The sequence below is a fragment of the Panicum virgatum genome, chromosome 7K (assembly GCF_016808335.1).
Source record: "Panicum virgatum strain AP13 chromosome 7K, P.virgatum_v5, whole genome shotgun sequence".
Taxonomy (NCBI): domain Eukaryota; kingdom Viridiplantae; phylum Streptophyta; class Magnoliopsida; order Poales; family Poaceae; genus Panicum; species Panicum virgatum.
Window position 1 is genome coordinate 29960461 of NC_053142.1, and position 14875 is coordinate 29975335.

At 44.5% G+C, this 14875-nt stretch overlaps 1 protein-coding gene across 5 annotated transcripts; it reads right to left on the bottom strand.

Annotated features, from left to right (window-relative positions):
• Positions 1–362: 362 nt before the first annotated feature.
• Positions 363–12533, bottom strand: LOC120640840. 5 transcript variants are annotated; one of them, XM_039916758.1, is made up of 7 exons: positions 11875–12533; positions 11648–11786; positions 11473–11551; positions 9713–9826; positions 1410–4089; positions 997–1337; positions 363–876 (listed from the first exon to the last, which is right to left on the bottom strand). In XM_039916758.1, the coding sequence occupies exons 4-6, from the start codon at positions 9781–9783 to the stop codon at positions 1056–1058; spliced, it is 3033 nt and encodes a 1010-aa protein (XP_039772692.1). In that variant the 5' UTR covers positions 9784–9826; positions 11473–11551; positions 11648–11786; positions 11875–12533; the 3' UTR covers positions 363–876; positions 997–1055. The 5 variants fall into 5 exon arrangements, with proteins under 5 accessions (XP_039772692.1, XP_039772691.1, XP_039772690.1 ...); XM_039916757.1 differs by having other exon boundaries at positions 997–4089; positions 11473–11514; positions 11875–12532; XM_039916756.1 differs by having other exon boundaries at positions 997–4089; positions 11370–11551; positions 11875–12532.
• Positions 12534–14875: the final 2342 nt, after the last annotated feature.

A 14875-nucleotide genomic window follows, 5' to 3' on the forward strand; every position in this document is an offset into this window, starting at 1 on the left:
AAGAGCAAAGCAACAAAGGTTAGTTTCAGGCCAATCTGCAGTCTGCCGGTGCTTTACTTCCACCTTGTGCTTCTTCCTAAACCAATAAGTTACCCAAGTGACGTCTGGAGTATATGCTGATTGAATTGGTTGCGAAGAAGAGCCCAATTGCCTTGAGATATCCAATCCAAATCATTTCCTAGTGTCCAGACGCGAGTCTGAATTAGGAATTCCTACTTACATAGAAACTCCATACACCATTTTCATTTTCAATAAAAACTCGATCCACAGTGTGCCGCCGCTGCTTAAGCATAATTTACTTGATAGCTAGCAAATTAACAGCCGCGCCCTCGAAGCAAACAACCAGTACTAAATGAAGCAACACGCAGCAAATTAAACAAACTTTATTGCTTTCACAAAAAGCAAACACAATAATATATATATTTACACATGCCAATTCAATCCATATATATAATCAAATAATAGCAGCAAACGCACACTATACTAAGATGGCCATGCTGATCATAAGTGGGAACGAGAAAAAACAGACACAAAGTTTCACACTGGCAATGAAGCAAATCAAAGTCACTGCACGAACTGATCGAAGCAATGCAAGCACACAACACTTCAAAGCACACGTTATTGAGGCATCAAACACTGCAATCTGGTTGAGCTGCTGCCACCGCTGGATGCGTCGGCCTGCTGGGTGGGAGTGGCCGAGTGGGAGGCCGGCCGGCGCGGCATACCGGACGAGGACGACGAAGCAGCCAGCAGACAAACCAAATTAACCTCTTATTTAATTTGGAAACTGGAGATGGACGCGGGCGTGCGGGCATGGCGAAACTCTGGACGGCGGCGGCGTGGGTGAGTACGTGGGACCGAGGATGTAGCTGTGATCTGTAGAATCGACAAATCTAATCAGTAACGCTGGAAGCTGATTGGGTGGATAATGCTAGTACATATATATGATAATGATATGGCAATAAGCTAATGCCGACTGAAAATCACATCACGTACCTTGTGTATATAAAACTGGATGAGATTGCGGCTTGGGCATGGCTCATTATTATATTCCTTCACCTGAGGTAGGTCTTGATGACGACGCGCTTGCGGATGGAGGCGGACGCCCGAGGAAGCCTGGGCTCGTAGCTGCCGCGGTGCGAGTCGTCCCGGCCATCCCAGCGGAGCTTGGTCCACCAGGCCCGCTCCCCGCTCACCGCCACGGCCTTCTTGCCTTGTCGTCGGTCGAGGTGCGGGAGGCGGCGCAAGCTCCAGCACCCGCGGACGTGGAGCTCCTCCCATGCGGGCGCGGCCAGGACGGCGTCGTCGTCGTAAAGATGCTTCAGCAGGGGCAGCTCCTGGAGGTGGATCCTCCGAAGACATGGGAGCTCGAAACTAGAAGGACGCTGACGACTGTAGTAGAAAATTACCTTGAGATTGTAGCAGAAGAGGATGTCGAGCGTCACGAGACTTGGCAGCACAGATCCACGTGGCATGACGCCTTCCAACCTCGGGCAATGCTCCAGCCGGAGGTGCTTCAGTGCAAGGAAACCATAAGCATAATCCACGCCTTTGAAATGCGTCAGACTTTTGAGATGAGAGACATGTGCATTCTTCAGACTCCGCCCCAGGTAATACACATTATTAAAGACATGCACCATCCGATGGCACCGCTGGAGCTTGCATTCCTCCAGCACATTCAAATGACTCAGATCATTGAGGCAGGAGACGTGAGTATCGTCTGCCATGCTAATTGATTTAGTGGCTTCCAGAAGATACTTCAGACCATGGGGATACCGCTCCACTTCTGAGATCTCCACATGACGCTCAGTATCCCGAAAGGGAGGCACGTCATCCATTGACACCATCAAGACTCCGTCTGTCAGATAGCGACGGTTTACATCAGCATAGGCTGCCAATGATGCATGAAGCTTGCTGGTTTTCACCATCTCCTCTTCATCCTGTATCTTCCGAGTTGTGGCCTTGCATGATGATGTAACTTGAACATAGAAAGATTTGAAAAGTCCTCCATCCTGTACTAAATCCCTGGTGCTCTTGTTGAAGCTATAAAACAATCTGGAATCACATATGCGCACCTGAGCAACTTGTGGACTGCAATGATGATTAACAGTTCCATCTGGGCATTGATCCAAGCAAAACACATCCGGGAGTCTTTGCAGCTTATGCCAAGGGAATCGTCTCAGGGAAGGAACTCCCCTGAGAAGCAATCGCCTAAGCTGGGGCAGATTAGGGATGTTGTCTGGTAGCTCCTTGATAGCCGTGGCAGACAAATCGAGCTCCTCCAAAGCATCAACCTCCTTAATGTCCACGGATTCTAGCTTACTACATCCGTGCAATGACAATCGCTTTATATGTAGTGTACCAATCAATGAGAATGAATTAAGGGTACCATGCCCATCCAATTTTATCTCTGTTAGCCCTAGCAGGTTATTGTCAATCAGCTTGAGTGATCGGAGCTTCCTCATTTCTTCAACTATCTCTATGCGGAAAGATTTTATTTGAGTACCTATGATTTCAAGTGTTGTTAGACTAGACAACACAGCAATGGAGGGTGGCAACTCCTCAAGGTTCGAGCACCTAACAAGCAGGAGCTCTTTTAGATTGGGCATGCTATGGAAGAAGTCGCACTGGAATGTGTATATATTTGAATAGGAGAGATCGAGGTATAGCAAATTGAACATTCTGTTACTGTTGTTATGACAGAGGATGATTTCAGCAATTGGGAAGCTGAATGGACTTGTGAGGTTATAGCAGCCTCTGAGAGAAAGCAATTGGAGTTTTTGGAGGTAGCAGAATGAAGGAGGTAGTGATTGTAGTGGAGTGTAGGAAAGATCAAGAGCACGGAGACAATGGAGTGTGGCCAAGAAATGATCAGATTCAAGCTTCTTGAAAAACCTTGACTGTTGTGAGCAATACCTCATAATAAGCATGGTTGGGCCACCGGCTTCCTGGCTCAACCATTCTCTGCTTACATGCCATCCCTGCTCACCCACATGCGAGATCCATTGCATGCGCTCCAACCCAGAATAATTGCCCTCACAAAGTTCATCTGCTGCGCAGCACTCTGCAATGAGGCTGTGATATGCTAGGAAGTGAGCAGCAGATTTTGTGGCCTCATCTGCTTTAGTTGCTGGAAAACAGGGAACCTGCAGCAAGGAGTACTCTTGAAAAGCTTCAAGGATAACACTTCCAACTTGGTATATATCACTGTATTTGCCATGGTAGCTGGCTGATGTCACCTCCTCTGTTCTTTCTCGTACAACAGTGATGAGACCTTGTGCGGCCCATTGACGTATCAGCTCATCTGAAGTAATAGCAGCCGGTGCATCAGAACTCTGCTGATCTCCATCTCCATGAGCCGGTGGAATGAGCAGCATGGTGGCGGAGTGAAAGCACTGGATGGCCACATGGTGCCAATATTGCTCGTCTTTGTTGCCAATCACACTCATGATGTACTTGGCCGCTTGATGCAGTGAGTAGAGAGTAAGCATCAATATATCATCCCCAGTGAAGGATTCGATGACACCAGAATAATCTGACTTGCTCCTGTCACAAACATCTTGGGAGGTGGTGGATACGAGCCAAAAAGAGCATTTCCACATAAGGGGAGGAAGGCATAAGCCCTCCGTGAAATCTTCAAACTTGATGGGCTTTATTGGCTCGTCGAGGTTCTCAACCACCAGCAGGTACGTCTTCGTCAATAGCTTTTGGGTTATTTGAGGCTCAATGGATGATTTTAACAGACTCATGGAAAAGTCTGTGGCATCGTTGTAGGCATAGTACCATTGCTCGTCATTCTTTTCCTTGATCCTGTCAAAATCTTGGCCGAGTAGCCCGAGCTGCTCCGCCACTTTGATATGCAGCTTGTCATTGATGCTGAGCCTCGTTCCCGGCACTACTGCTGCCTGCTTCATGTCCACCTCTATTACATGGTCGATGGGACCATGTTTCCTGATGATTACATCCCGAGAAATGCTCGATATAGCTCGAGTGAAACATGCTGCGGGACCGACCCCAACATTCCACTGCACGAAATACTTGACAAGTTTTTCTTCCAAATATGCAGGGCTGTTGATATATCCATTCAGCCTGGCCACACAAATAAAAGGAGTTCGTTAATTGCTTGATCAAACAACTTGCACTCAAGGTTTAGCAGTTAGTTAATCGCCTTCTCTTTTCTGCTCTTTTCTTTTATTTTCACTCTCACGTTGAGTCCTAGAGTTCATTTCTTATCAATTAGAAGGAAGTTTTTCTACTTATGATGTTTGACACACTTTCTGACAACAGTAAACAATAAGGTTAATGCACGCCGATACTATTACAACCTTATTCATGGACATATAAAATCACCTTGTTATGCATTTTTTAATCAACAAATGTATTTGATAATGGTAAAAATAAATAATTTGGGTGTGAAAGTATTTTTGACCGAAGTCAGCGGCGAGGCCCCAACCTATTTTTTATAATTTTTTTATTCAAGACCCGGAGTCGAACCAAGGCCTGCAGGATGCTACTCATCAGGCGCTCTAACTAGACCTGGTCACAGGCTAGGTTGGATCGGGTCAGGTCAAAGAAAACCCGGAATTTTTTTCTTCGGCCCGAACTCGCCGCCCACCGGGCCGGATTTTTTTGGCCCAAGCCTGACTCGACACGTGGGTTGGGTTCGGATCGGATCGGGTTAAATCCAAATTTTTATATATAATTTTTCGGTTAGATCGGGTTTTCTTGAGTTTTGGATAAAAAATAGGCCCATGCCTGGCCCGATTTTTTTGCGAGTCGACACATATTGATTGGGTCGGGTCAGGTTGAGGTTTTTTGGGCCGATCGGGTTGGATTTATCAGGTCACCCGACACGTGATCAGGTATAGGTCTCTAGCCATAGGCTATCCAGAGGCCCTTTCGCTGGGAGTGAAAATGTTATCGTTAACACTAGGCATAGGAAAGAAAAGGATTCTTTAAAAAAATAGATTCCAGGCACATGCTAATCTAAACTAGCTAAGAAAATACGAGTTTCAAACATTTCAAATACTTCGTGTACGCGATGATCTGGTGTCCTCTTTACCACGATGCAACTGAAATTCTTTTTTTCAAGTCGGCTGGGCACACATATCAAATGCAAACCAACACATGTACACAAAAAAAAAAGATCGTATCCACGGGTGCACTCCCAACTACTAAGCATGTTCGCAACTTCAGACTCCTCTCGCTGGTGTGGAGCACTGCCGCTGCTGTACGTAGAGGAAATATATAGACTACTCATGGAGAACTCGATCGTCGTGTTGCCGCTGTCGTCACTGCCACGCTTTGACGACCTCCAGGATGGCGCAGGCTGCAGAGTGCACCAGCTGCTTGCGGTTTGACTGCCTCTCATCTCTCTCCGGTGCATCCCTCTCACTGTCAGTGCTATTGATCTCATCATTGTAGGTCGACTCGATCGAGGATCGATCAGAGGCTGCCACGAAATTAAAGGAGGCTGAGAATGGCAGCGAAGTAGCGGGGAGGAGGATGGCGCTTTGAAACTCACAAGTCGCATTTTCCCTCGCTTAACGAGGGATTGATTTCTCCTCTCACCTCTGTCGATTCATCTAGTTTTATTTTCACCTTTGGTAACAAAGCTAATCGAGAGAATCCCATGCTTCTATTGGAACGCTCCCAGTAGTCTATATAGGTTTGTACTCCACTTCTTTTTCCATGTCTTTGTAAAATCAAACACTTAATTTTACATCCAAAAAAAGATGGTATAGATCTTTCTTCAGTGAAAGTGGAAATTTCTACCACTGAAACTTAACACGGAGGCCTTTGTTTAGCCAACCGAAAAGATAATAGATATATTTCAATTATTATGAACTAAATTTTACACTGCTTCGTTATTTAGTTTTTTTTTGCTTTGTAATACACTTGAAAAGTATTTTTATTATTTTCTTCAAATTTTTCTAGTTAACTAAGTGTATTTTACACTAGCTCTTTATTATTTAGGTATGGGTCAGTCCAAATTAAAATTGAAATAATATGTTTTCATTGCTTTTATTCCATATTTATTTATCTATTAATTGTATTTAACATGAATTGTTTATGCGTTAGGACTAGGGATGCAAGTGGGTATCCATTGATGTTTTTGGGTTTGTCATTCTAATTCATTCTCTCTCAAACTAATTACGTAGCATGCCATTCTAGTTTATTTTGTCAAATTTTGGATTGATCCAATGACCCAAAAATGATAGGGCTTGCATCCTAGTTAGGACACTTTCAAGGTTATGTCCACGCCTTTTTGCGGGACCCACTATCGGGAACGGAGGCCCCGCCGTCGCCCGTGCCGGAGCGCTCGGCGCCTGCGCGTTCTTCGGCACTCGGCGGAGGATTTTACCTCGCCACCGCGCCCCGTCGTCGACCTGTTACCCACGCCGGAGTTCACTGCCGTTGCCGGCTCAACTCAGCTCGCCGGGCGAGGCTACCCGTGCTAGGCCTGCAGCCGTGGCGCACGCTCGCCGTCGCAATCCTGTGCTGGCTCCCCACAGCTGCAGCCCTTCAGCGCGCTCCCCATCTCGCTGCCACGGCCTGCGGTGGCCCAGGCGCTTGCGCGTAACACCGCTGAAGCCTGGGCATGACCACGATGCCTGGCCCACCGGCGAATTAGAATAGAAACTCAATACTGCACCCAAGATCAATCTCCAGTTGGGAGCCACTACCGTTGCCGTGCTGGGCTGGGGGGGGGGGGGGGGGGGGAGCGTGAGAAAGAAAGAAGAGAATGTGAGAATGGAGAGGGCAGAGGAAGACAAGGACAGAATTTACTGTGGACAGCTTTTCGGGAAAAAGAATTAACTATGAAGCCCACTCAAGAAACTATGCATTAAGTGACGTGTTGGAGTGTCTCGCGTTGCAGATCAATTCTCTTGGTTTCATTGCACAGTTATCAAAACTGAAAACTTAATAACTGGGTTAACTGAGTTTAATGAGGATAAAACTCCCGGGGAGGATATATATCGCACGCGTTACACATGAGTGAACCATAGCCTAGAGAAGAAGATTAACTCAATTCAGCATAGTCGGCCTAGTAAATGATTTCAGCCCAAAATCTATCGCTTCCCCCACATAATGTATTTTGCTTCCTACCCTTTCCCACGTATATATGATACTTTTCTCTTTTCTTTTCTTTTATTATTCTTCAGTTTTTATTCATTTTCCTTCATCTTTTTCTTCATTCCTTTATCCTTTACTTCTTTTATTTTTCTCCTTTTCTGTATATATGATACTTTTTATTTCTATCTCCTTTTATATATCTTTCTTTACTTTTTTTCTTCTTCTTTCTACTTCTTTTTTGTATATATTTGATTTATTTTTCTAACCTGATTTCCCCCTTATCTAATGTGTTTCCTTTTATTCTTCAATTTTTATTCCACCTTTTTTAAATGTTCTTTTCATACCTATCCTCTTTTTTTTTACATTTTTTATATTCTACTCTTACTCCTTATTGTTCAATTTGTCCAATTATTTTTTGGTACATAGTAATATCTTGTTCTGTGTCCATAATATAATTGTTTGAGGTGCATAATTTATTTATTTGCTTTATAGATTAAATTGTTCGGCGATGTTGATTCATTTGTTTGTGATATGCATTTTCCGATGTTGATTCATTTGTTCGTGATATGCATTTTCCATTATGTATTCTATGCTGTCAAATGTCCATCCTGTTTAATGTATTTGCTCATCATATATCATTATTTGTTCGTGATCTTTAACTTTTTGTTCGTAAAATAACTATTTATTCGTTATGTTTAATTTTTTATTCTTTGGAATAATTATTTGTTCATATTGTTAAAATATTTATTCCCAGTAGGCAAAACTAATTATTTAGTATTAAAAATATTTTTTTAAAAAATATCATGCAAACATAAGCAAGTGTGATCTTGTTTTAAAGATCTTGTCATAAGCAAGATAATGGTGCAACTGAAATTTAATTTGGATGCACGGTTTAAGATTTATAATTTTTTTTAGTAGAATCTCTCCTTACATGCAGGTGATATCATCAATGTCATCAATTTGCCTTATCTCAATGTATGCTTGTGTTATTCTATTTCCTTCTAGTGAGAGTATCGTTGGTGGCTTAGTTTATTGGGCTAATGTTTGACGGCCTTCCGGTGAGTGTATCGTTTATAGCTTAGTTTACTGGGCTAATGTTTGGCGGCCCATTTAGTATGCTCAGATTATTAAGGTGATGGTTCGCTGAACCATCACCTCAAGCGATAGTTAATCACGCTCTGAAACTTTTCTCTCGTCCCATGAAACTCTTCTTCATTTCTCCTCATAATAATACTGCCAAGTCAGCAATGTGGAATGCTATTTAATGCTTATGAAACTCTCATTAAGACTGGTAACATGAATACTGGCGAACCATCACCTCAAGCGATAGTTAATCGCGCCCTGAAACTTCTCTCTCATCCTATGAAACTCTTCTTCATCTCTCCTCATAATAACACTACCAAGTCAGCAATGTGGAATGCTATTTAATGCTTATGAAACTCCCATTGAGACTGGTAACATGAATACTGTGGGTTGAGACTACCCTAATTAAGGTTGTAATCAATTTCTAGTCAAACTTTTCTATTTCTTCGTCTACATATGTCCAGAAAACCCAAGACCCGATAGCCCGGTACGAGGCACGACTTTTTGGCCCAGTTCAAGCATGGCACGGCCCGACAGCCTGCGTGCTCGTGCCGGCACAGCCCGGTATAGCGTGTCGTGCTTGGGCCGACACCTCAGCCTGTCGGGCGGCACAAGCACAGCCCGGTTAAAAGAGCCGGCCCGGCCACAGCCCGTTAACCTCCCCAACAGCCCAACTACCCACAAAAAACCCCAGCCTGCTAACCCACTAACCCTAGCTGGTACCCCTCCCAGGCGGGTGCTGCTCCAAGTGAACCATCACACCACTCTCACCCCTTCAGGATTCTGTATTTTTGGCTTAGAATCAGCCCAACAAACTGGCCCACTCGTATTTTGTTGCTAGAATATTTTTTTTATTTCGAAACCAATTTTTTTGTTGCTCAAACAATAGCTATTATTTCAGCAACAAAAAAATTTATTCCGAAACAAAAAATAGTTATTGGGCCTTGTGTGATGATTTGACTGTCAGTCACACATGTGACTCATAACATTTGCGTCCCAGGCTCCCATCGTGATGCATGCCACCCCCAGCCCGCCCGCTAGCCTTTCGCCCTCGCCTCTCGACTCTCACCGCCTCCCCCTCGCACGCCGCCTCTCAGCTTTGGCGCCCCGCCGCCCTCGGCCCTCCCCTTCCTGACCCCCAGCCTCAGTCTATGGCGAGGTCGTGACCTTCTCCTTGACCAAGGCATCAACGCCGTGCTCCCCTCTCGGTCATTGGCGACCGTTTCTTTCCTGTTGACGCGTCCTCCGCGTGGGATGCCAGATGCCCAAGACTGCCAGCCGGCACGGCAACAAGAATGAGGATCTGTGAAAACTCAATCACAGATCTGTGCTGCTAGCTCAGTAGTTCTTAGTTTAAATGATAAGTATTGTCATGAACAGTGCATAGTTATGAATTATGATATGTGGGTTTTTTTAGAAAGATGAGGAAGCCCGGTCCTTACAGGTGGGAAGGGGAGAGGGGTATGTGACGGTCCCACTAATTTGAGTTTTCTCTACAAAATAAAACTGAAATAGTAAAACTTGTATAGATCAGATCTTTAAAGTAACGTACCAGAAGTTGATATCTTGCAGATGTTGACGCCACTGATTCAATGGTATTTTAAATGAAAATGATGCCAGCATGACTTGTGTTTAGTAGTGGACTCAAATTCTCAGATTATGGAACCTGCCAGTGGTAGAAGTAATTTGAACTAATTATTACCATAGAATCGCAGAGATGTTTGCACAATACACAAATAAAAAAATAGAAATCACAGCCTCTGATATCTTATCATGGTTTTGGTACTAATTGTGCTAATCACTGGAGTCATTGTTTTATTTATCTACGTATGGACAGGTCAATGTAATTGGTAACTAAGTAGTTCAATTGGGTAAATTTATATGTAGCTAGAACTGCTTTTCGGGAAAAAAAATGTAACTAGAACTGGGAAAATATAAATCAGGACACTGAATTAGAAAATTCATTGAAGGAACTTATTTCAAATTTGAGAATGCAGAAGCTAGCATACGGGGCTAGCCCTACTTCTACATTTCAAACCCACTTATTAAAAAAATAACACAATTACTTGTGGACTTTGCTACGGTACTCCGGAACAATTGTGAACCATCGATCTAGATGTCCTTTATCACATATTACCTCTATAATTATATATCTTTTACTCAATAAAATTAGAAAAATAGGAAAGATATTAGATGTCTTCAAGTGGATACCATGCATAATTAGATCTAACGTGATTTAGCCTTTGCATACGCGAGTGTAACATTTTTTTCTTTTTGGGGGAATGCCATGTATGTGATTGGAGCCTTTGCATACTCGAGTTTGTATCATTTTTTTCTATGACATGTGATGGACATTTCCTAACATGATATAACTTGAGAGGTGTGTGGCGAACTTGAAAAAATGTTCCCAAACAAGAGAGATTGACGTCCAACAGATGTGCCTAGCTACCGGCATGTAACAAACGTGCACACACTTGAATCATAGCGAAATCGGAGAGATCGAGATTATCATGCATGTGTCCCTGCTAGATCCACGGAAGTAGCATGCAGGTCATTAGGATAGCAGGCTGCTTTTTGTTTAATTAATTATTTTGTTTCTCCTATTTTTCCACAGGTAAGATTTATTTGAACTCTTACCTCCTAAGAGGTAATCAGAGTACTGTAGCTTAGCCCCATTTTACTTTTATAAGTCCAAGGTTATGACTACTGATATTATTTTGGGTCTATTATTTTCACATACATGGTTGCCATGCAACAAAACAAGTGTGCTTAGTGTGTTGTGACCACATTTGCAGAAACAAAACATCCCATTATGAGCAGGGTTCTAGAACAATTTCACTGGCGCGCACAAAAGTTATTTCGCAGGACGCTCGAATCCAAGTCACGACCTATAGGAGGAAGATGCTCCTGGTCTCCGAATTAATAGTCCTAAACAAGAACGTTCTGTCCATCTTGAGGCTTGCTTGACGGGGACATACACCTAGGTCGACATAATATGGCAGAGTCCAACCAACTGATCAAATTGACAATGTGCAAGGTATTCATGCTCCTAGATCAAGTGGAATTCATTTAAATATTAAATAAAATTGACCTGAAAAAATGAATAATTTTATACTTGTGTAATCAAGTCAAAATCATTTGAAACTTTACTGTATATATGAGTTAATTGAAGTTAATGTTAATCATTGTTGTAGTTAGTGTTTGTTTACCTCTGGTTTAGCCTTTGGCTGGTTGTTTTTAGTGAAATTTCCAGGGATAACTTTGTGTGATATAGCATCAAACAGTTCCTTAAACAAGAGAACAAACTTTAACCTGAAGGAGGTCGCCAATATATATCTTGTCTCTCCAAGTGATCTGCTCCAGAAGCAAAATTACACTTACTTATATAGTCCTGAGAAAACATGAGCAGCTCGCAGCCATTATATTACTCGAGATATTTACTGCTAGTGCTAGCAAATCATGAAACAAGAATGATGGACATTAGTACCTGGTGCAAAAGTTTGCTGATATTGAATGGATGACAAGATATGACCTATAGTTGACTTGCTGGGTTTCCGTTTGAAGGGGGTTGGACCATATGAATCTTTTTGGTATAGCAATTTGTCGTTAGAAGAAGCACTTAATTGCTAGAATGAAAGTAGAAATCATTTTTTAGTGCAAAGAAGAAATCATTCATATTATGCAAGAACCAATAACTAAAAGAAAAGGTATTACCTGTAGTGTAGAAGAACAATGGAAAGGGAAGTTCTTTTTTTTTTTACTTTTTCCAATTGATTGCTGAGGAAAAGAGGGGCGCAAAACAACAGTAGGTAAAAGGAAAAGGATAAAACAACATAAAAAAATGCAGACTAACAGAATAGGAAGCAGTTCTTCTTTTGTTTTTGCTTTTTCCAACTGATCACTATGGAAAGAAAGGGCGCAAAACAATAGTAGGTAAAAGAAAAAGGATAAAATAACATAACAGTGCAGACTAACAGTATAGGAAGCAGCAAAAAATAAAATTTATGATTTCTTTTACTAGAACTGCTGATTAAAAGGCGTAATTGTAGGTACGAAAGAACAAGACTAATGGGAAAATATGCAACCAGATGGTTTTTTTTTCTGGTGATGAGGTGTTTGTGGAGGATGGATGGAATTTTTTTATATCAGTCACTTCGCTGGGAACCAAAAACAAAGAGATTTAGCATGGAAATGAGAGAACAAGAACGGCCAGGCAACTGCAAATGAGCAAAACGAATAGCTGGGAGAGGGATCGGCAATTGTCCATTGCTGCACTCTCTTATATAGACATGAAGTCAGGAACAGAGGGGCAATATTCTCTGGTTACAACAACACGCAAAGTATGCTTCTTTCGCAAAGCTAAAGGCTAAATTTGAGAATCCAAAGCAATGGATCGTACCAGGTTCAAAGTAACCAGCATGTTTAAAGGACAAAGGGCATATCAGAATGGAGTGACAAGCATGACGAAGCACAATGGCACGTCTTAATAAAGCACAAGAGGCAGAGAAAAAGAAGAGTGGTAGTTAGTAGTATTGCTTTGCTTGGACAATCAACAAATTGCCCCAACAACTAAACAACGGGAACAAGAACACCATTATCAGCAAGACTAGAGTGATGTACTGTTGTTATATTCTTGCACAGAATTGCACCGACTAAGTAAAGCATCAGCAAATCCTTCTGCGACAAAGTTGGCATCCTTCACTCCGTTGGAAAAATTCTCCAATACCTTCTTGCAAAAGATCATCTCCCCAATACCCAAACAGTTATAATTGTTTAGCAGGTATCTTTCCTGTAAGATCTATTTTCAGCGCCAAAGCATGGGATGTCTAAGACTTAACCTGTACTATTTCATTTCCTCAAAGCACTTAAGCAGCTGCCATTTTTGGTCCAGAAAAGGTTGCCTCCAAAAAAAAAATCTCCAACATTACATAAGAGGAGGAAAACTAACGCTCAGGTGACCCTGACAGGGTGCCGCCGCCTTTGCCTCGCCCGTGTGCTTTTTGTTTCACCTGGCCCGAGCACGAGGAGGCTGAAGCCTAGTGAGATAAAAGTTGAGATGGGCCGAGACGCAAACAAGCCCTAAATCTGAACGGAAGCTTTTGCTCTGTTTTTTTTTCTTTCCTTTGGGATTTCACTTCAGATGAATGTCTTTTGTTTTCCTCTCACTTCATGGAACTATGGATTTTGTGTCACAGTTTTTGGGTGCACTAGTACCATTTTAATGCTGAATTGCATTTCATGCGAATATACTTCAAAAATCATATCGTGGGTACCTAAAAATGTATATATTTTGGCAAAAAAAGAAGCTTATATGCATACAGCGACACATACATAGATGCTAATCTCTGAGGATACTGAACGCAATCGTCTCTGTTGAGCCAATTCAGGTTTTGGGCTCAGTCACAGCACCACTGCTTGGCTCTTTGACCCCTTCGCCGAGATTCAGGAAATAATGGATGCCCTAGAACTATTTTAGTTTTTTAGGAAATAATAGACGCCCTAGAACAGTTTTATTTTTTTGAGCAAAATCTATTTCACCCCGCTGAACTTGTCGCTGAATCTGAAAAACCCCCCTGAACTCAAATACCAGAAATTTTGCATACCTAAACTTTCAATATCGGTCAAATTACCCCCTTGACTAGGTCGAAGCTGTTTCGTGGGTGGTTTTGCTGATGTGGCACTGAGCCCACATGTCGGAGCCCACATGTCATAAACTTATCCCTTCCCCTCTCCTCTCCCTCTCTCTCCTCCCTCCGTCGGAGACGCCGCTCCCTCTCGGCGGCGACAACACGTTCACCCCCGCCGACGACGGGCTCCTCGCCCTCCTCCGCCGGAGGCTCGCCGGCGAGCCCCTACCCACCACCACCGGTGCGCATTTCCACGACACGGACATCTACGCCGCCGACCCCACCACGCTCATGGCGGCCACCTCCCTGCCCTGCCAGGGAGGAAGGGGGAGGGGGAGGTCACGATGGCTCGGCACAGCTGGCCGGCGCGGTCCCGACGACGGAGCCTTCCTCTTGCGCGCTGATGCAGACGACGACGGCCCCTACGCGGATCTGCTGGCGATGCGTGATTGGGCGTGCGCCTTGTAGATCTTGCAAAGAACCAGCTGGGGCTCACCGGCGCGGATGCGCTTGTGGTCGGCCCCCTGATCCTCGCTGAACTCCACCATGTACCAGTCGGTCCTCACGCTGTAGCTCTTGCCGGCCCTGCGCTTGTACGACAAGTACTGGCGATCGAGCATGCGCCGGGGTGCGCGCTCGGAGTGCCACGTGACCTCGCTACCGCCGACCTGGCGGGACTTGCAGAGGAGGCCGAGGAGGCGAGGACAGTGCAGCGAGTGCGGCCGCTGGGAACGCGGGCGGTGAGGGGCTTGACAGCCGCCTTGCCGTCGGTGTTTCTCGCCGGTGCCGGCTTGGCGCTGTGGTCGCGGGGCTGTGCCTCGTCGGGGGTGGAGATGCCGCAGCGGAAGACTGGCTCCGCCCCGGCCGCGGGGACTCCGCTACGCTCCGGCCGCATCGGCCCGCGGCGACGGCACGTCCACTCCACCCCGGCTGTGTCGAGCCGACGTGATGGCCCCGCTCCACCCCGGCCGCGTCATCCCGCGGCGGCGGCCTGGCTCCGCCCCGACCATGTCGACCCGCGTGCGGCGGCCCAGCTCCACCCCGGCCGCGTTGACGCCGGTAGGCCCACTCCGCCACGGCCGGCTTCG

Bases quoted from the DNA above. Each gene is read 5' to 3' on its own strand.
- LOC120640840 (XM_039916757.1), bottom strand. From the start codon at position 9,783: ATGCTGGCATCATTTTCATTTAAAATACCATTGAATCAGTGGCGTCAA. The intron at 4,090-9,712 runs GTACGTTACTTT...TTGTGTGGCCAG, and splicing joins CTGCAAGATATCAACTTCTG to GCTGAATGGATATATCAACA.